The sequence below is a fragment of the Rhinolophus ferrumequinum genome, chromosome 21, assembly GCF_004115265.2.
Source record: "Rhinolophus ferrumequinum isolate MPI-CBG mRhiFer1 chromosome 21, mRhiFer1_v1.p, whole genome shotgun sequence".
Classification (NCBI taxonomy): domain Eukaryota; kingdom Metazoa; phylum Chordata; class Mammalia; order Chiroptera; family Rhinolophidae; genus Rhinolophus; species Rhinolophus ferrumequinum.
Window position 1 is genome coordinate 55,455,091 of NC_046304.1, and position 18,879 is coordinate 55,473,969.

General features: G+C 60.1%; 1 protein-coding gene across 2 annotated transcripts; it reads left to right on the forward strand.

Annotated features, from left to right (window-relative positions):
• The first annotated feature begins 3,837 nt into the window (after positions 1-3,837).
• Positions 3,838-18,279, forward strand: METRNL (meteorin like, glial cell differentiation regulator). 2 transcript variants are annotated; one of them, XM_033091702.1, is made up of 5 exons: positions 3,839-4,064; positions 4,105-4,204; positions 9,143-9,528; positions 16,906-16,965; positions 17,823-18,277. In XM_033091702.1, exons 2-5 carry the CDS (start codon positions 4,134-4,136, stop codon positions 18,134-18,136), a joined length of 831 nt encoding a protein of 276 aa, XP_032947593.1. In that variant the 5' UTR covers positions 3,839-4,064; positions 4,105-4,133; the 3' UTR covers positions 18,137-18,277. The 2 variants fall into 2 exon arrangements, with proteins under 2 accessions (XP_032947592.1, XP_032947593.1); XM_033091701.1 differs by having other exon boundaries at positions 3,838-4,204; positions 17,823-18,279.
• Positions 18,280-18,879: the final 600 nt, after the last annotated feature.

Genomic DNA, 18,879 nt, shown 5'->3' on the forward strand with positions numbered 1-18,879 from the left:
TTAGGGGCAGTAGTGTCTGGTGAGCCTTTTCTAAGTGAAAGTTGGGGCCACAGCCGCCCCCACGTGCTGTGGTGTGGACCCACAGGGTGGGCAGGGCCTGCATCGCTGTCGCTCTGTGGACTCACCTCACAGGGTGTGGGGACAGAGTCCCAGAGAGCAGTTCCAGGCTCTTGCCTCACGTGGAAAGGTGCTGGTTCAGGTAGTAGATGGCCATCAGCTGTGGCTGAATGGCCATCAGCTATAGCCAGTTAGCCAATTAGCCACTAATATAACTGCTGTGGCTATGCCAGCAGGTTGGTTGGTTGGCAGAGAGGTGGACGGTGGATTACGGATCGTGTGGCTCCTGCTTCCTGTGTGTCCAACCCAGCTGTAGGCGAGAATGTAGTGGTATGAACCCCCTATCTATGGCTCCGTGGGTGTTCCTTTTTGGCCTCCCCATGTCCTGCCTTCTTGTGTGGGGAGCGGGACCAGAGACCCTGCATGACACAGGGCATGTGGAGGAGGGTCCCTGCATGAGAGGCCTGGACGGGTTCTGGTCTCAAACTCCACTTCTCAACAGCAGCCCAGCAAGTGGGGGACCATGCTCATAGGGAGGCACCCACGTTTTGCTTGGATGCCAAGTTGCCCAGCTCCTTTCCCACTAAGGTGGGGGTGGGGCACCGCTGTGGCCCCTTCCCTGGTTTTAACTGGGAAGTGACTAACATACCCCAGCTTCTTTCATGCCTGGGGGGCCCACAGTCATGACTGGCAAGGACCCTTTTGGTTCATAATGGATCCTAACGGGGTTTCTTTGTCTCAGGTGGTCACTGGGCATGCTCAGACAGCCATGACCCACCTCTTCCTGTGTCCCCCAGCCCCCAACGTGACATGCCCCCCAAGAGCGGCATGGGCACCATGGCACCAGGAACCCCATCTACAGGGATGTTTCGTTTGCAGGTGGCTTTGCAGGGCCAAGAGGGGTGGGCAGCCCCACCTTGCCTGCTTTGCAAAGGTGCCAGGTGGCCCTCAGTGTCTGCAGCAGAAACCTTGGGGTGGGGGACAGTGACGCTGGGGGAACCAGTTCTGCCACTGTGGCCACACCCTGTCGCTGCAGCTTGTCAGCAGGGAAAGCTGGAAATTCCTGCTCCAGAGACCCTGCAGGAATCCAGAGGTACCTGTATCTCCAGAAGGGAGGGTCCATGGCAGAGACAGGTCTGTGAGTGGCAAGGCCAGGCCCTGCATCCTGTTGGATTCTTCCAAGAACACTGCCAGGCGAGCATGATTACCTGAGCTTTCACTTTTCGATGTATGGAGTTGAGTTTTTGGGTTTACAGAGAAACTGAGCAGAATACGAGTTGCCGTGTGCACTCCCTCTTTCCCCTCCTAGATCCCCAGCAGTCACAGTTTGCATTAACGTGTACATTTATGACCATCACGAGCCAATATTGATATGTTATTAGCTAAAGGCACCAGGTGCACGCCTGTCATCTGTTCATGGGTTTTGACAAATGCATGTCCCGTGTGCACCGTTGAGTTGTCTTAGCTTTAGGGAAGCAGACCTGGGCTCAGGTGGCTTGGTCACAGAACCCTGAGCCTGGGATGGGAACCAATTTGTGTCGTCCCCAGAGACAGTCTCTCTCCTTTGGTCTGGTGGTCACTAGGTGTTTTTTAAATTAAATATATTGGGGTAACATTATATATATTTCAGGTGTACAACATTATAATTTGATATCTGTATACTCTTGCGTGCTCACCACCAAAAGTCTAGTTAATTTCTGTCACCACATATTTGACCCCTTTACCCAGTTCAACCCCCACCCCCTTGCCCTCTGGTAACCACCATTCCCTGGTCTGTATCTATGAGTTTGTTTTGTTCATTTGGCACTTTTTTGTTTTGTATCCTACGTATGAGTGAAATCATATGGTTTTTGTCCTTGTTTCACTTTGTGTGGTACCCTCAAGATCCCCTGTTGAAATCCTGAGCCAGTAATTCAGGCCAGTTGCACTCAATCTCTGCCTGTATAACCAGGAGGGGGGGGTCCTACAGCTGCCCCACCCTCCTCCATGTGAAGCCACAGGGCCTTTGGAGACACACGGGCCATGTGCAGCGCCCTGGGTGACACGCAGTTATGTGCAGGGTTAGCAGGGACACAGGCAGTTGCAGCTTCCAGACTCTGGACCAGCAGGCTCCTCTCCACAGCGGCCTGGGCAGTGCGGTCACTTTGCCCATTTCTCAAAGCACATCTGCACTCTGGGACCTGCAGCAAAGGGGATACTGAGGTATGGGGCGGGGTGCAGCATGCCCTGGAGCCCTTGTGAGGACCCACATGGGGTCCTCCAACCTCCAGGCTGACTTTGGGTCTCAGGGTGACATCACTGTGACTAAGCAGGGTCATCCCTGGCTTTGGCTGGGTGGGTTGACCTGCTCAGTTCCAGGGTCACTCTAAACAGATCCTTTACCTGTCATCACCTGAGGCCAGGGTCTTCCTGTCCCAGCTGCTTTGTCCACCCCCGCCCCCTCCAGTGTGATCACTCCAACCAATTAGACTCCAAACTTCTAACCAGAGAAAGGACAGGGTGCAATATACATTCAGCGGGGGCAGGAAGTCACTCCCTTCCCCCACCGGTCACTTGGAATTCCTCCTGAAATGTTTCTTGGCTGGAAAAGAAATGCAAACACGGGCCAGTTTCTTCCCCATTTGATTCTATCGGAGGCTGTGGAGCTCAGACCAGCACCACAGTCTGAGGAAGCAGAAAAGTCTGCCTCTGTGAACCTCCCCACCCTTCCAGAACCCTTGGAGGCCCCCCCAAGATGGGCGCACGCCCCTGGCATCCTGCCCCCAAGCCTCCCAAGCCAGAGGAGGACACTTTCCTGGGGAGGGGGCAGGGCTGCTTGTGTCCCCACTGTCGCCCCCACTGGACGGCAGGCGCATGGTGGTGGCCTCAGTGACCGCCTGGTGAAAGAAGGGGCTCTCGCCAGGCTGTACTCACCAAGCTGGGGCTCGGGAGATTTCGCACCTGGGGGCATTTAGCAATATCCAGAGGCAGTCAGAATTATCAACCTGAGGGGTGGGGGTGGGAATGCTACTGACTTCTAGGGTATTGAGGTCAGGCTCTGCTAAAATCCTACAAGGCTCAGGACGATCCCCACTTCCCCCACGAAGAAGGACGTGCAAGTTTGGTGAAGCAGGTACTAGACCAACTGAGTGCGGACAGTGGGGGCCAGCGGGCAGCGCAGAGTGGTGCTGCACAGGGGCTGCAAACCCAGAGCCTTTCTGTGGAGTCGGTGCTCCGGAGCGGGCGCAGTTGGCAGTGATTCAGCCACATCTCCAGCCACAGCTGGCCCCCCTTCCCCATGGGCCCCGGGACAGCATGGACGATGAACTTCGACAAAGCGGACTCAAATTCTGCGAAGGGTTGGGTGCCAGGAACGTCCCTGATGGGCTCAGGTTGGTCACATAAAACTGGCAAGTGTGGGCGCCCCGCCACAGCCCAGGGGCCATTCCGGGCGCATCCTACACGGCGGGGCCACGGCACCAGCACTGCGGGACCGCAGCTGGCCGGGCGTTTGGCACGGGTCTGCACACACTTGGGTCTCGGGTTTCTACCCCGCCCCCGCGTCGTACAGGCCATCGGCGCGCTGCCGCCCCGTCCTCCCCCCGCCCCCTCCTCTCCGTGGCGTCCCAACCGTCCCGCCCCCCGGCCACGCGCCTCGGGCGCTCTGTGCCCCCGACGCGCGTCCCGCCCGGGTGCGGAGCCCTGCGCGGCGCGCTGGGCGGGGTTCCGGTGTGGGGCGGCCGGCGGGGCGGAGACTCCGGCGGGCACCGCCCCCCAGCTGAGCCGGGACCCGGGCGGCTGACTCGCCGACTTCAGAGCCCAGGCGGCAGCGGCAGGCACGGAGGTCCCCTCGGCTCCAGCCGCCGTGATGGGTGGGCAGCCGCGCCTGGTGCTCGGGGGTCGCGCGACGTGACCCACCCGGACTCCGAGCCCGGCCTGCCCAGCCGCGCGGATTGCGGGTCTGCTCGGTGGGCGCGCACGCGTGGCCGGCGCCGAGAGGGAGCCAGAGCATGCGGGGCGCGGCGCGGGCGGCCGGGGGGCGCGCGGGGCGGCGGTGGGCACGACCGCGCGTCCCAGGCCCCGGCCCGCCGCTGGCCATGCTGTTGGCGGTGCTGCTAGGAGGCGCGGGCGCGCAGTACTCGAGCGACCTGTGCAGCTGGAAGGGAAGGTGAGTCCGCGCCCCTCCCCTCGCTCCCCTCCCTCGGGCAGAGTGTGCGGGGCTTGGGGGTCCCCTCTCCGACCGAGTGCCGTCTCCGCCGCCTCCGCCCGGGTGCTAGAACAAAAGGTCCCTGGCCCGGACGACGCCCGGGGGAGGCGCGCCTGCAGCGCTGCGGGTCAGTCCCGGCTGGGCAGCCCTCTCGCCCCGCGCCCTGCCGCGCCGGTCCTCACTCGGGTCCCCGAGCGCCTTGGCCGCCGAGCCCGCGAGCGGAGGTCGGTCCTCCGACCCTTATCGGCCTTTCCCAGGGCCGGGAGGAGCCGGGCCTGCGCCCACAGCCGGGCGGGAAGGGACGGTTGGATCCGCGGGAGGGGGCGGCGGCTTCGGTGGACTGAGCGGGCCCTCGTGCCGAGGGCAATGCTGACCACGTCTGTGCAGGCAGAGACCCGTGCGCGGGGCGGGTTGCGGGCCTGGCCGAGCCCCCGAACCCCCGCCCCCGCCCAGTGAAGGTCAGGCCGCCCTTGGCAGCGCGCGCGCTGGGCTGGGCGACCCCCCTTCACACCCCTCTGCTGTGGCAGCCAAGGACTTTTAAAAACTGAAGTGTGACTAGCAGAAAGGAGTGAAGTCACAAGTGTGTGCGGGTGGGGTGCCTGGGGGCACAGCCACTCAGGATGAGAAACCGCCGTCCCCGGGGGCGCCCTCGGCCCCTCAGGCAGCTCGCGGTTGGAGAAGCCAACCCTGTGCTGCGGAAATTGCCCATTCAGGAGTTTGTCCGGGGAGACGTGCATCTCCTCTGAACACGCTGTGAGCTGCGCTGTCCTTGGGTCCGGGTGTCGGGGTGTCCCCATGGAGCAGGGCCCCCAGACAAGCCCCTGGCCCTGTCTGATGGGAAGACCCAGCTGCAGACACCTCATGGGGGTGGGGTCACTGGGTTATTTTGAGTGAAGATGGTTTTCCGAGAAGGTTGGGGTGGTGCCAGTGCACTGGGCTCTGCGTCAGCAGGGCAGCCACAGGTCATCGCAGCGCTTGCGGACCTGTTCTCTGTGGACACTGGAGATCACCCCACTCCCTTCTCCCTGTTCCTAGCCCTCCTAGAGCAAAGCCCTCCCCCCGCCCCCCCAGCACCCTCCCTCCCTGCAGCAGAAATTCTGCTCACAGCAGAGCAGGGATGGAGGACCAGGAGGGGCAGATCGTAGCTCTGGGGGAGGGCTGGCCTGGAGAACGCTGGCGCCAGCGCGGAGCTGGCTGGGAGCCTCTGACTCTGACACACTCTGCTGCGTGGGGCTGCCCTTTCCCCCATGCTAGTAATTAACTCTCTGTTTTGTAGCCTCTGCTGCATGTATCAGTGTACCCCAAACTGAGGCCTTGGGGTGTCCTGCTTCAGCAGACCAGAAACAAACACAGTCCCTTCCACTCTATGAGCCTGAGTTTCCAGAGGAGGAGCTGACAGCCTCTCCAGGTTCTCAGACGACTGTGGTTGGAGGGGTGACCCCAGATTGGCTGTGAGTGAGGGCTGGTCGGTGGCCAGCCAGCTCCTGGACCCAGCCGGTGTTTGCAGGGAGAAGAGGAGACCCTACACCTTCCCATTCCTGTGCTGCCTCCTGTCTACCTGGAGGAGCAGGGACACTTACCTGGCCCTTCTCCCTCCATCACTGCTAATGTACCCCTGTCTAGGACTCCCCATAGCTGTCCTCTGCTTGCTCAGCCAGAAGGCCTAGCAGGCAGAGCCGTTGGAGCTGTGGGCGGGCGCTGGAGGGGAGCCGGCAGGCCACATTCCTGCAGCATGGCCCCCAGTTATCAGTGCCCTCAGGGCCTGTGCTGCTGTGCTGCTCACTTTTCTGAGTCTAAAGACAGCGCAGGGCAGGGTGAGCGGCTGGATTCTGACCCCCTGATAGGGAGGGAGTTGCTCCTTAGGACACTGGCCACTCAGCTGACAGGCTGAGTTGTGCTTCTGGCTGTTTCCAAGCAGTTTCGAAGCCACTGGCCCTTGTGTAGGGCAGGACAGCACCCTGTCTTTCTTGGGCAGTGGTCATACAGGTGGACTGCTCAGGGCAGGGCGCTGCAGGTGCCTCGCACCTGGGCTATCCCCCTGCTAGGTGGGGCGATGAAAGGAAAGTCCAGCCAGTGCAGCTGTAGGCCTGGCCCTTCATCTGAAGCGCTTCCTGACTTCAGTAGACAGGCGGCCATAGTTTCCTTCTGGTGACTCCAGTTTTGAGCCAGGCTGTCGTGTGAGTGATGGGCTCTTTTGTCACTGACCCCTTCAGAAAGTCAGTCCCATGTCAACTTAGAATTTGCCACCTTTTCCATAAAGCTGCTCCACAGGTCTGTCCATCTGGGGAGTGACACTTGCCTAATCTTTTGTAAGAAACATGCATTATTTCAGTTTAAGTCAATCTTCTGAGTTTCCTCAGGCTGAGCAGAACCAGTTCCCTCCGCTTGCTGTGGCTTCATCTCAACATCAGAAAACAGTCACCGTATTGTGTTGCCTGGTTAGCATGTCATCTGCATGTCCTGTGAAAACTGTAACACGCCATCCCCAATGACCAGGACAGATGTGCGGCCTTTTTGCACCTCCAGCATTTTGCATAAATAGCAGTGTTTTTCGGGTTTGCTGGAACCTTAGAGGTGAGAGACGTCCCGACAGCCGGGAGCCCTTGACCTCATTCAGAGACCCAGCGAGCAGGTCCCAGGCGGAGGGGCCGCTGGTTCTGCTGGACTTAGTGTGTGTTTGTATAAATGGGGGGCCCTGCAGGTCACGCGTTGCGGGGCTCCTGGGAGCACTCCTGTGTTGGGTGCCTGGCTGGACTCCTGCTCACTTTGCTGTCTTAGGGGAATGTGAGAAAGACGAGCCCCCCTGTGGCAGGGAAGCCGTTAGTTAGAGGAGAAGTACCTCGTGCCTTACTTCTCACATATCCACCTTCCTTGGTTCCTACTCCTCTTTCAGTTGAGTGACTTAGGAATAAATGGAGCCCGGTGCACCCCATAAGTTATATGTGGTCTTCTGTGCAGGCTGGGGGACGGCAGGCCCCAGACGTAGGTTCACTTCCCCCTGGGCAGCCGTGCGCTGGCCACCTGTCCCCACGAGGGTTTCCTCTGCCCCTGCCCAAGATGTGGGTGGAGGCTGGACCTCCCGACTGCCCCCTCCACTGTTCAGATTAAGGTGGCTCCGTGAGGGCACCCACAGCCTCTGCCGTGGCTTCTCCACTCCCTCCACCCCAAGGGCCCCTCCCCCACGGAGAGGGAAGTGAAGCCTTGAACAGGATGGTTTTTGTGGGCGAGAGAACGGGTTGGCCTGGGCTGGGGCAAGTGTCCAGCTGCCCCTTGAGGCTGGAGCCTGGAGAGGAGGGACACTGGTAGAGTTTGTTTTGGCCGCATGAGAGCAGAGCTGATTCTGATGCTGTGTAGCAACCACTCACCATTCAGTCTAATGTTTTCATGCTGCACTGCAGTCTGCCCTCCCCACGTCTGTGCCAGAGGATCGTGTGTGAGTTTTATTTGACTGTCATTTGTAAGTCTGTTCCTTGTGTGCGGCCCGGGTAGGCGTCTGAGGCTGGGCTGGCTGCTCAGGACCCCGGGGGTTGTGGAGTGGGGAGTGGGGTGAGGATGTGTTCTCCTCCCTGACACCTCCCTCTGATGTGGGCGGCGGATGACTGTGCAGCCTCAGCTGCAGCTGGCCGTTGTAGGAGAAGTGAGGTTTTTTTCGGGGCCCAGAGCGTGAGTCACCAACAGTAAATGCAAACCATATGGTCTGTGTTTTCTCTGCAGAAAGGGTTTCTGGTAGCACTCAGGCCAGGGCTCTGAGTGAAGCATTGTTTATTCCACATAAAAATCCTAAGAATGCGGGTGAACCTGTCTGAGATCTGATCAGAACCGAATTTCATGTAATAAAACCCTGAGCTGAAGCCACTGGTTGAGTGCCAGGGCTGCTCGGTGGTTATGACGCAACTGTTAGCACAGGCTGACATTTACATTAAGTTTTTGAGTTATCATTTTGGATAGTTTCAGTTTCTTGAAAACATAACGTAATGACTTCACGCAAGACTTGTCTCGCCAGGAGTGCAGCACACCTCATTTTGTCCTATGGAGCATTGGTGAGGAACGCGATGAACTTGGTTCCCTAGAAACACCCCTTGGGAAGATGAGGTGTCTGCTCACCTTTGGCTTTTCTGAACATGCTCCCCGTGTCTGTCCCCTGGAGAGGACCTTGACCTTACTTTTGGATCTTGCTTTGATGACATTTTGAGTTTGTTGTAGAGAATATGATCAGTAATGCAGGGTCTTCAGGTTTGCAGATGAATGAAAAGCAATCAAATCATTACCTTAAGGAAAACAAACACTGATGCCTAACGGGGAGGCACTGAAAGAAAACTCAGCTATAACCTCTAGCCCCCCAAATCGCAAGCATTCCCGATTGGTTCCTCAGCTACTCCCTGGACAGGGCTGTCTATCACACGTGCCTGCTGCCCCATCCCGGCTGCAACCAGAGGCTGCATCCTTCATGCTCAGTGGGAACCTGCCGTCATTTCCCAGCCCTCGCTTGGCCATATGGAACTTGGTTTGCCGCCTAAGTCCTGCGGGTGTTTCCTTGGTTGTGGTTTGGAAGACCCATCCTTTCCTTGGTTCTCACCTCCACTGCACCCATCACCTCCCTGAGTCAGGGGAAACCCCCAGGGCAGGGACATCTGATGCTGAGGACGCAAAGGCCAGCAGGCACTGAGCCAGTGTCTAGGTGTCAAGAGGGCCTGGGAGCCAGATGCCACCTGCACTCATTAGAGCCTCGTCTCACCATGACTCTGGAGCAGGCGCGTGGGAAGGAACTGGGTGGGGGGCAGCTGGAGGCTGCAGGGCCTACCGTGGGGGAGGGGGTGCTCGGGCGCCAGACTCGCGCAGGGAGCCCCTCCCCGGCGGTGCATACAGGTGGGGCCCTGGCTGACTGTGTCCCCTCCACAGCGGGCTGACGCACGAGGCCCACAGGAAGGAGGTGGAGCAGGTGTACCTGCGCTGCTCCTCAGGCGCCGTGGAGTGGATGTACCCGACCGGGGCTCTCATCGTCAACCTGCGGCCCAACACCTACACGGCCTCCCGCCACCTCACCTTGTGCATCAAGCCCCTCAAGGACTCCTCAGGGGCCAATATTTATTTGGAAAAAACTGGAGAGCTGAAACTGCTGGTGCGGGACGGGGACCACGGGCCCGGCCAGGTGCGGTGCTTCGGCTTCGAGCAGGCCGGCCTGTTCGTGGAGGCCACGCCACAGCACGACATCAGCAGGAGGACCACCGGCTTCCAGTATGAGCTGAGTGGCCGGCGGGCCGGCTCAGACCTGCACGCTCTGTCAGGTGAGGGGGTGCCGGGGGGGGGGGATGGGAGGGGGAGGTGGCAGGGGGAGCAGGGGCAGGCTCCCCGTCCTCAGCCGTCCTGCCTCTGTGTCCTGCTCATGTGCCAGGCTTCTCTGATTTTCTCCAGCCCTCCTCAGCACAGCCTCTGAATACGCTCCTCAGGTGTGCCCTGCAGACCTGGAGGGCCTGGCGAGGGGGACGGTGGTCCCCTCCTGGGGGGCCGCCGTGTGGTGGTGTGGGTGTCGCACGTGTGGTGTCCCTTAGTGTTCTGGGTGTTTTGGACTTTGTGAACCAGTGTTATCTCCCAGGAAGTGTGTTTGCAGAGGGTAACAAGTGTCCCCGAGAATGGCCACAGGGCAGAGTAGAGCCGGGACAGGTCACGGTCCTTGCTCCAACATGCTTGTCTCCACGGACCAGTTATGTCTCTAGTTTGAAGTGGGTGCTGTTGCCATTTACTCTGCCCAGCACTGCTCCTGCCACACCCACTGGCCAGGTGTTTCTGGCCCGGCTGCAGCCCCTGGAACGTCACGTTGTGAGTGGGGCCTGAGGCTGACCCACGTCCCAGGTGCAGAGCTGTAACGTCTGGAATCCTGGGCCCAGTCCCATGTCTGGAGATATTTTGTGGGTGGGTGTCGGTAGGGCCTCTGCCAGTGTGGAGTGCAGACACCAGCAACGTGCCAGGAGCCCCTCTGTTGCAGCCCCTCCCCTGACGGGACTGTGATGATCTGGGAAGGTGGGGGGGTCTCTTGGGGGCCAAGGCACCTGTGTGTGCACAGGTGACGCTGGTAAGGGCTTTAGATTGGCATTCCGTTATCTTTGGAGGCGAGCAGACAGCGTTGCAGGGCTCTGTGTGGTGGCAGCGCTGGTCTCTGGAAGGTTCTGTGGGCTGAGATTGAGGACGCACCCTTGGTCCCAAGAGCTCCCACACAGGCAGGTCTCGCCCCTTGTCCCTCAAGCAAGCGCCCTTTAGGGACACCCAGCCCATGTTCCACCCTTGCTCTGAGGCAGAGATGACATCGCAGTGTCCGAATGTGTAGGGTGGGGCCGCAGGGCTCCTGTTGCAACGTCTGGGTCAGTTCCCAGTCAGTTCTGGAGCCAGTCAGGACCAAGATGCCTTGGGGGCGGGGAGGTTGGGTTGTCCTGGGTGCAGGCTCCAGGATGGCTGTTCCCTTGGTGACCAGCTGGGGTGATGGTGGGTGCAGGGAGGGCTACGGCATGCATGCTGGGCCAGGCAGGGATGCTGTTAACACCCCCCAGTGCATAGGGTGCCCCAACATGGACAGTGACCTGGTCCTGTGTCAGCATAGGGTATCCCACACGGTAATGACTTGGTCCCGCTGTTAGCAGTGCCAAGGTGGAAACACCTGCTTTGAGGGGTGGGTCATCCCCAAGAATAGTATAATCGCCACATTTTCATGAATAAAATATTTGATTGGGGGAAACCAGACCTGGTAGGATTTGGAAAGTAGAGTTTCCTCCTGAATATGAATCTACATCAATTGTTCTGTGTTCTTGGCTCAGATCAGTTTTCAAAACTTTCAGTCTCTCTCAAACTAAACTGGTCTGTTAGAGAGCCTCAGCATAGAACTGTTGGAGTGGCCCCCACCCCCCAGTATGCCTGCCCCCACCTTTCCACCTCCCCCTGCAGAACCCGACCCCCCACTGTGACTCCCCCCTGCAGGACCCCACCCCCAGCATGACTGCCCCGGTGGGACCCCCACAATGTGACGCCTGAGGACCTCCCAGGACCTGAGTAAAACCTGATCACCAGTGGGGACAGTGGGTAGGAGATTTGGGAGAGGGGACCCCAGCCTTGATCTGTGGGCAATAGAGGTAAACGTGAAACAAAAACAAAATCTGGAAAGTCCCAGCCACCAAATCCCCCGGAGCTGAGTGGAGCCCATGTTAGGGTCCTTTTACAGATGAGAATGTTTGTTGGTCTTCAGGACGGTGGCCCGTTGCTCACTCGTTCTCTCCTGGCTTGAGCGTCGTCCTCCCTCGCCCTGTGAGCCTTACAGGTGCGCATCTGGATACCTAGATGCCCCATTGCACAGGCGGTAGTTTCTGGTGGAGAATCCACGGTGGTGCTTATAGCGCCCAGTTTCTCGCCTCCTCTGGGGACCCCAAGCCCATATTCCCAGGCGGGGGCAGTGAGTGGGTTGGTAGAGGCCTGTGGGGTACAGGCAGGAGGCCCCACCTGATGGGGGTGGGTCATCTGGTGACCGCATTTGCTCACCACCCACCCCAGACACCTCTTAGGACCCCACATGGGCCACGTGGCCGTGGCTGGACATTGAGCTGGCGGGCGTGGCCAGGACTTTCGTGAGGGAAGTGCTGGGGGTCCCCTTGTTACTCCCTAGGGCCTGCTCGGCCCTAGGGTATCTGCTTAAATCTGGGGCCCTCAGAGAATGGCACCCCACAGACGGTGGGGTGTGTCTGTGGGCCCCGTGGCCCGGACCTGGGGCAGCTCAGACATGCAGCGACTGTCGGAAGTTGAGATGGTGACTCAGGTGCCCAGGGCTTTGGGAGCTGGGACCAGAAATGGGCACAGGTGCCAGCCCTCCCAGTGGCCCAGTACCTCCCCTCCTGAGGGAGATGAGGGACCGCAGGGGCCTGGGGAGGCCGGTGTCCCTTCTGCCCGGGTGTTCTCCTTTCATCAGGGCTTGGGCCCCTAAGCCCTTAATGCCGAAGGCATGGGAATGTAATGTGGAATGTCGGCACTGGCCATCTGGCCGCAGTGATGTCCCCGGGCCAGGCAGGCTCTCAGATGGCAGCGGGCTCCCAGGTCTCCTGCTCTGGGCCTGGCTGCCGATGTGGAAACTTCGGTGAAGCTGCACTCTGGTGCCAGGACTCAGAGGTGAGCACACACCTCTGGGCCTGGCAACGGTGCGCCTTCCTGCTGGGGAGGTGGCCCGGCCTTCTCCCCACCGTGAGTCGCACGTCCTAGTTGGTGAGAGCAAGGAGGCTCGGCGGGTGGAGTCCTGGACGAGGGGAGTGTGTGAGCCTCGCCCGTGGAGGTGCAGGGCCCCCCCGGGGGTGTTTGCAGTAAGTGCGTTGGCCTCGTGTCCACTGTGTTGCATAATCAGCTTCCTTGATGAACCGAGACACCGATAGCCAAGAACAGAGTGCCAGGCCACACTCCTGACAGGTGCAGACAGGACGGGTGGTGGGAGATGACCCCAGTCCCGGGGTCTCTGCATTTGGCTACCACACAGCAGGAGGGGGGAACTGCCACCCCGTGCCCCCACCTCCTCCATGGGCCTTGCCAGGGCACCAGAGTAACATGGGCACTCCTTCCATAGGCACTGAAGATACCTGGCAGGACACAAAAGGCGGGGGTGCAGCAGGTGCCACTAACAGATGCAGGGGGCTCCAGGCCACGCCTGGAACAGGTGCTGAGGTCTGGCGGTGGAACCTGGTGGGGCTCTCGGGCTGTCCACCTGGGGTCCCAGCACACTTGGGATGGGCACCACCAGGACTCCCCATCACCCACTGGGCTGGGGGATGTGTGGGGGTGGCCAGCAAGGGAGGGTGGGGAGGTCGCTCCGTCTGGTACTAGGGTGCAGAGGCAGACCCCATCTCCTCACTTTGCCTGGGGTAGCCCAGTGGGCCCCGGATTCCCCTCTGTTCTTTCACAACTTGGGGGGCCGAGTAGCAGAGGTTCACCAGCTTGGCCACAGCCACGCTCTAGGGTTTGGTGCTGGGGCTCCATGCGATGCCCACCCAGCATGACCCCGGTGGGCAGGAAAATGGGGAGGACAGCCGCATTTTAGATCCATGGCTGGAAGAGACAGAAGGACGCAGGTTTGCGGGGCACCTGTGGTGGGGGGGCAGTCTGGGGTCCCACAGTTTCTGATGGGCTTCATCACCTCGTCCCCTTTAAAAATCGCTCTGTTTGATGAGCAGGGACAAATGATCCCTGGCGGTTGCCTAGTGGGTACCGAGTGCCTTGCTGGGGAGCCCTCTCAGGCATCTCCAAGTTTGGGGGTGGCCTTGATGGCCATCGGGGGGAGCAGCAAAGTTCAGAAGTGGAAAGAAACCTCATTATTTCCTGGAAACAGAAAAGGAGAGATTTTTTTTTTCCGAGGATGGTTTATTTCCTGCACAGTGGCTTCTCCGGCCACTTTAATTATTGTGTAAGTTTTTTCATCTTACCCAGCTCCGACTTTTGGGGTGGAAGGGTGTGGCCTCCACCGGTTTCCTCACCAGGAAGAGGGAGGAAGGGAGGGCAGCAGGAGAGGAGGAGATGCTGGTGGCAGCTGCCCAGGCCGGCAGGTCATCTGGGGCCTGGAGTTCTGGGCGCGTGGACGTTGTTGTGACCATGGGAGAACCCTAACCGGCAGCGCCAGCGTGGTCTCAGCCACCCCGGAGCGTTCCAGCCTTGCTCCTCCCTTCTCTTCACTTCCCCTTAAAACTGCATCTACCACCTGTCACCAGCTGTCCCAGGCGGGTGTCCTCATGCACGGTTGTCTTTGGAAATTGTGTGCGTCCACACGGGCACCCTGACGTGGGCATTCCCACCCGCAGTCCAGCGTCTGACCATCTGCACCCCCTGCCCCATGCTGAGGGCCTGACGGGGAGCCGCTCTCCCTTTGCTCCCTCCTGCCTGCACCTGCTGTGCTCATCCAGGCCCCTGTGGTAGCCCCTGGCCAGCGTCCCTGACCCTGTTATTTTCTTCTTCATTCGGCTCATTTTATGCACATTCCAGAGTAATCTTCCTGGGACGTCCACACCCAGCCCTCCCCTCTCCCAGAACCAGGGCCAGAATTCCAACTGGCCCGTGGGCTGCCCCCTCCCTGTCTTCCCCATAAGGAAATGAGACTCGATGTGTCTGAAACCAGCGCATTCCACAGCCTTTATGAGCCCGACCGATTAATAATTGTTTCCAGATTGCTTCTCTTGGCGGCCACGGGCCGGATTTTCCACAAGGTGCCCTGTGCTTTGTAAAGCGCAGACTGTAAGAGCCACAGCTCAGAGTGGGGCTTTATTAGCTCAGCTGTCAACAGTGTCGGTTCTGTGAGGCCTCCGTGGGGGGATCTGCAGGCTGCTGAGGTCCCCAGGCCACCTCTCTCCTCAGCTGTCAGCCGAGGTCCCAGGGCCCACGACACTCGACATTCGCAGGGGGCACAGCTCTAGTCTGGGTCTGACACGCCCAGGCCTAGGGTCCCTTCACTGGTGTGTGGCTGGGCCTCTGGGTGCTGCTTCCTGGCCTGACAGCTGGCTCGGAACCTGGCTTGCTTCTGCCGACCTGGTGCGGACACTCACCTCCCCCGCACCTGCACTTGGCACACTGAAGGCCTGGACCCCCGAGGGCCCCGGGGCTGCTCCATGAGGGGACCCTGAAGGTGGGCTGTGGTCACTGTGGGCTTGGTTCACTCACTGACGTGCCTTCTTGGTGGGACAGCTGCTGGGGCTAACCCCACCTGTAGAGGGACCCCAGGCTTCAGCCTCTGAGCCTGTGGGCACTGACGGGGGCCGGCCAAGATGGGAAGACATGCCTCTGTACCCCGCCCCTCACACACAGGCCTGAATAAAATACCGCCTCTAAGTGTTGCACGAGCCCCTCACAGGCGGGCAGTGTTGTGTGCCCCTTTTGTCATCACGCTCACCGTGCGGTGGCCTCTATCAGGCCCAGAGTGGGCAGCAGGTCCCCAGTGGGTGAGAGGAATGGGGGACCCCCCAGTTAGCGACCCTCGTTTTAAGAGAGGCCTTGAGGATGGGGTCCACCCACGTGAGCAAAGGCCACAGGTGGGCCGCGTGCGAGGGACTCGGAGCTGGGAGGGGAGGCACCTGCTGCAGTGAGTGGCCGCACGGGCCTCAGCCACAGCCAGCTGCTGGTCCTGCCTGCCGCCACTCCACTTCCTGGTAACCTGGTCGCATCCCAGGCGCTGGGCGGGCCGGTGAGTCAGGCGGTGCTGAGCTGCACAGTGTTGCGGCATCCACCCTGCCCGGGGCAGGATGACAGCACAGGGCTCTAGACACTCAGGGCCACCAGACACCCTGTGCTGCCCTGGTCACCTGTGCAGACCTGCGTGTGGGGCCACACGGCCCACACACGTCCCGGCCTGGGAGGTGGCTCGGCATCCTCTGGCTCCCCTCCCTCCCAAGGCCCCCGCGTCACTGCTGCTCACGGTGGTCTGGGCAGCTCCTGGGTAGGTGACAGCTCAGCCCAGTTCAGGAGCTTTGAGGGTAGCCGGCCATGTGTGCTGATAGCAATAGCTGCGTCCAGGCCCAGTGAGGGACACTGCATTGGGGCTTTTAGAACATGAAAGGGCCCAGGGGAGGCCTGTCTCCATGAGATTTCATACGTAAGGTTTCTATTGAGTTAGGAGAATTTGTGCTAAAGCCTAGAAACTCGAAACAGGTGAGGAGGAGGCCTTGAAATGTGCAATATAAGAGTCACAGGATAAAGTTGTATTTTCCCAAATCCACCCGGAGTATAGGAGCACATGGCTCCTGGGGGAGTGGCCGGAGCCCCTGGTTTCTGTTTCCACCAGGCCTTTCTCTGGCTGGAGGGTGAAGGGCTGGGGGAGGAGTTGTTTGTGTGAGGTGCGGTTTGGTTGGAGGGTTGCGGGGGTGGTCTCAGAGGGAGTCTATGAACCCCGCTTGCTGCGAAAGAAAGGTGGTTTAGAGGCAATCACCTGGTCCAAAGGCCAGGTGGGTCTGGAGCAACGGCCGTGCTGTTTCTCCAACGCAAACTTGCCACTCCAGTGGCCCTCCAGTGGTCTTACCAGGATCCATTAGTTTAATGAGGGCCCAGTGGTCTTACCAGGGTCCCTTCCCTCTCTGGTCACTGATGACTTTCGAGTTCTGTTCTGGTTGGTCTTTCTAGGCAGTGCCTTGATACCCCTGTGGAATTGAGGTGGCAGGCGATGTGTGAGTGGGCGGCCCTGGCATTTTGGCGTGTGGACATAGAGGTCAGAGTGTGTGCCAGGTGGCTCCGGGATGGGCTGGTGGTAAGGGGCGCGGCTTCTTTGCTCAGCTCAGGCCGGTTTGCAGGCCGGCCCCGAAGAGTGATCTCCATGAGTTCAGTGGTTGCTCGTTGTTGGCACAGCTGCACTAACGAGCATAGTGGGGAGGAGCACAGAACCCGCTCTCACTCGGGGTGCACGCCTGGCCTGTGCTGCCGGGTGGGCCCGGGATCCCCTGGACTCAGTCCCCCAACCAAGTGTTGTCTCTCCCGAGCCTTAGCTGGACACGTGCGGCCGGGCGTCAGGCGTCACGTAGCGGAGGCTGGCTGAGCCATCCCCTGGGCGGGGTCTGTGCCCGCGCACGCGCCGTGGGCGGGCTCCATGCTTGCGCACGCGCCTTGGGCGGGGTTTGCCCACGCATCCGCGGTCATGCGTGACTCAGCTCTACCCTGTTCTCTTCTCACAGCCCCCTGCCGCCCTTGCAGCGACACGGAGGTGCTCCTGGCGGTCTGCACCAGCGACTTCGGTGAGTGCTCGTGGTTCCCAAGTCGGGGACGTGGGGAAGGAGCCCCACCTGGGCCTCGAAGAACCTTCTGGGCCTTGAACTAAACTCTCGGGGTGGGATAGGAGACTGCTGCCGACACTGGGCTTGGTGGCCCCTCCGTGCTGTCGCAGGGCCGTGCACCAGAGTGACCCCAGCCCAAGGGAAGGGACCTGTCTGTACCCACGGCAGGGAGAAGGTCTAAGGGAACTCGTATTTAAGGTGACTGCGGGGCTTTTCCCGTTTGCACATGCGGTCACCGCCTAGGAAGCCTCACCTCAGAGCCCACCCTCCGCGGGGTCCCATGGAAGTCCAGCAGTGGGAGCTAGAGGCCCTGGTGGGGCCCAGGCTGAGGTCAGGGACTCAGCCGCCTGCTGTGACATTGGCGCAGATATGCTCCAGGTGAAGGATGGAGGCACCGGCCAGAGTTGCTGCCGTGGGGCTGGCCGGCGGAACTTGGAGCCCTGGGGTAGCGGGCGGTGACAGGTCGGGCGTGGTGCGGGCTTCCTTCTGCTCTCTGCGCTGCCGTCTCCCCTCTTGGTCCAGACCCTGTGCATCCGCTGTGCTCGCGGGTTGGTGTTGCTCTAACTTGCGAAGCTGATGCCCCTTGTGGTCACCTCTTCTGTGTCCTCCGGCTTGTGTGGCTGACCCCTGGTGGAAACATGTCTCTGCCCCGACCAGTCCCGACAGCCTTGTGCGCATGAATTGTGCTTTTTAATGAGAGGTTCTGCAGTGCAGAGTTCAGGGGCAGCTCCGGTTCGCACGCCTGTCTGCTGCCAGGACGCGCGCCGTTACCGTCGCTCCCCTGCTGACCTCGCTGACCGGTTCCCTTCCCTCCCTAGTCGTTCGAGGCGCCATCCAGGCCGTCACCCACGACCCAGAGCGGCAGGAGTCGGCCATCCACCTGCAGGTGAGCCGGCTCTACCGGCAGAAGAGCAGCGTGTTCCGCCCAGCGCCCGGGGGCGGCTGGCGGGGCCGCATCACCACTCTGCTGGAGTGCGGTGTGAGGCCCGGGCGCGGCGAGTTCCTCTTCGCCGGCCACATGCACTTTGGGGAGGCGCGGCTTGGCTGCGCCCCGCGCTTCGAGGACTTCCGAAGGCTGTACAGGGACGCGGAGGAGAGGGGGCTGAACCCCTGCGAGATGGGTGTGGAGTGACCGCGGGACGGGGGACCACCGAGTAGGACGGCTTGGGGTCCCTGCCAAGGACACCCTGACTGATTAGAAATGCTGTAAAATGCAAACTAAGTTATTATATTTTTTTTTAAAAAAGAAATGTCCAAAGGAAGCACTCCCGTGTCTTAAAACGCCTCCGTGCGCCATTTCTCGCTGTTTTTCAGAAGCGTCAGAGGTCATTGCACTTGCCGGGGTCAGGGGTGAAGGGCAGGGCCCGAGGCTTTGTGCAGAGCTTGGGTGTAGTTCAAAGCTGTTTCTTACCATGCAAATTTATGGAGCCAAATACTTAGGTTTTTTTCATTTTGTTTCTGCTTTTTAAAGAATGTGGCACTTGTTTGGGGCTGCAGGCTGTCTCTTTCCAGGGAATAAAGACCACCAGCCCCTGATGGGGCGTCCACAGGGCTGCTCCTGGGGTCAGCATGTGGAGGGGGCCCCAACAGCCCTGGCGTTCAGGCCCTTCCACATGGGGCCACCTGGAAAGGTGCAGGTCCCCCTGTGCTCCAGGAAAGGCCACAACCGGTGCACCCTCCTCTTTCCTGTCAGCACCATCCGCCCCTTGACCCCAGCTTCTCCCAAATGCCTGAGCCCACAGCACATCTCTGGACACCCAGGGCTGGTCTGCACCGGACTCAGTGACCCCATATTCTCAAGGCTGAGTTAGTGTCCCGTGGCGGCCGTCACAAATGAGCACAAATCAGGGGCTTCGAGAAGACATTTGTTCTCTG